The sequence below is a fragment of the Adiantum capillus-veneris genome, chromosome 18 (genome assembly GCF_014529385.1).
Source record: "Adiantum capillus-veneris isolate H3 chromosome 18, ASM1452938v2, whole genome shotgun sequence".
Taxonomy (NCBI): Eukaryota; Viridiplantae; Streptophyta; class Polypodiopsida; order Polypodiales; family Pteridaceae; genus Adiantum; species Adiantum capillus-veneris.
The window spans coordinates 142,016,265-142,018,274 of NC_140948.1; the positions used below are offsets into that span (position 1 = coordinate 142,016,265).

Here is a 2,010-nt window from a genome sequence, read left to right on the forward strand (position 1 = left end):
TCGATCAAGATCTGCAGTACATGTTAATTACGCACGCAACTCTTAGTAAATACACCTTGTGTGTCTTTACTTTAGGTCTAAATAATTGATACCATACTATATAGGTCCTCGTTCCTCCCATACTAGGTGTCATTATGAAGTTCTCAAGGCCTGCAAGGTTACAATCCAAGCCCACCAAGCAAGACTACTTTATTTTACTCACTTGGTATACGTAGCTTTGTACGCAGCGTTTTTTATAATTTAGAGCTTTCATGTTTGAAAAAATAAATAAATCTAGATGCCACGTGGTTGCTTCTGCTAGAAAAAGAGTCTTTGGCTCACCAAGTAAAAAGGAATAAACATTAAAAAATCTTGAACAATCCAACCAAAAATAGATACAATGGTATTTTGAGAATTCTTGCCCCTGCAGCTCCTGCGGGCACGTCTGTCTTTTGTCTGTCTCTCCGTCTCTGTCTTTTATCTGTCTTTTGCACGCAGCAGAGTTACCGACGAAGGCCAGCTTCTTGCCTCGCAGCAAGCGGAAGAAGAGGTCTGCAGCGAAGCGGGGCAGGTCACGTACACCCCTGCGGCTGCCAACGCCATTTGACATAATTCTTGTCGGGCCGTCCATTTCCCTCGCAGCTGTTCTGCGTGGCCGTCAACACGGGACACAAATTGTTGGTGTATAAGGGCTTCATCTTCTTGTCTTTCACCCATCTGCCTTTCCGCCTTTCCACAAGTCGCAATATTCCCCTGCGTGCGTTCGCAGCAAATGGCTATGTCAGGACAAAAAAAAGGCATATACCAAGATAAGCACAAAAATCCCCTGATCTCCTACAGCCTACAGCAAGCTGCAGACACTCACTTGTTGCACTAATTAAGCTCAAGATCTGACATTAAGTTTATTTTTCAAACAGATCTGTTAACATAAAGAGCACCTGTCCTAAAGCAAGCCTTTGGCCTCGCATGTGATCAATGGCAAGCTGTCAGAGAAGGGGAGAGAGAGGGGCGTACTGAGGGAGGGAAGCACGTTGATGAGGATGTTTGACCGCACCCTTTCCACAGTCGAGGAGGGCTGCAGCGACACGGACGAGGCTGGGAAGCTGACCGACATGATACCCAGCCCAAATGTGATCATGAGGACGATGGCGGCCATGAAGAGCATTGCCACACTGCAGCCCTTCTTCATGGCCATCATTGGGAAGCAGCTAGCTCGGGTATCGCTGCTCCAAGAGAACGCAGGGCCCAAGAAAACTATCGCCGATATATTGGCCGCCTCCTGCTCTTCTGGGAGTGCTGGCCGGCACTCACATCCTCTCAATTGCGCGCTCATAGAGAGAGAGAGAGAGAGAGAGAGAGAGAGAGAGAGAGATCTCCCTCTACACTGACAGACGTTCTCCTACTCCTGTGTAGTCTGTGAACACGAGGAGAACAATGGCGTTCTTGACCACAGCCTCTGCTCTCTCAGCAGCGAAAGTTGCTCCCGGCGCTTCCCTTACATGGAAGCAAACAGGAGCCGCGGGGCAGCAAGTGAAGATTCCGCAGCAGGCAGCGATGGCCAGCTCGGGCCACTGATGAGGATTCGGCCGAGTTCACACCACCTCAACGCCATCGCCGATCTTTGGCGAGAGGACTTCTGAGGAAGGCACATGAGGTCGGGACCAAATCTTTTGAAGCTTCCGAGGACGGAACAGTGCCTTGCCCTTGGCACCAAGCTGCGTTCCAAGTTTAAAATTAACTACCAGTTCTACCGAGTGTTTCCTAATGGCGAGCTGGTGCAGTACCTTCATCTTAAGGAAGTCGCAAGGGTGTTAGCGTGAACTTGCGGAGAGAATGTAAACCCCCCACAGTCAAGTTCACTGGCAAGAACGCTTACGATTTGTGAGGAGCATGTTGCTCACCCCTTTATGACTCTTTCTGTAAGTGGTTTGTGGCAAGCTCATGTCTTGACTCTTCTATCTCTCAATATGATTGTAAAGTTTTTCTGTAATACTTCTTCCTCAAAAAGAAAGAGAGAGAGAGAGAGAGAGA

The 2,010-nt window shown here is 48.5% G+C and overlaps 1 protein-coding gene across 2 annotated transcripts; it reads right to left on the reverse strand.

The window, feature by feature from the left end:
* Positions 1-297: 297 nt before the first annotated feature.
* Positions 298-1,632, reverse strand: LOC147436547 (uncharacterized). 2 transcript variants are annotated; one of them, XM_086488181.1, is made up of 2 exons: positions 918-1,632; positions 298-732 (listed from the first exon to the last, which is right to left on the reverse strand). In XM_086488181.1, the coding sequence occupies exons 1-2, from the start codon at positions 945-947 to the stop codon at positions 457-459; spliced, it is 306 nt and encodes a 101-aa protein (XP_086344307.1). In that variant the 5' UTR covers positions 948-1,632; the 3' UTR covers positions 298-456. The 2 variants fall into 2 exon arrangements, with proteins under 2 accessions (XP_086344307.1, XP_086344306.1); XM_086488180.1 differs by having other exon boundaries at positions 594-732; positions 994-1,632.
* Positions 1,633-2,010: the final 378 nt, after the last annotated feature.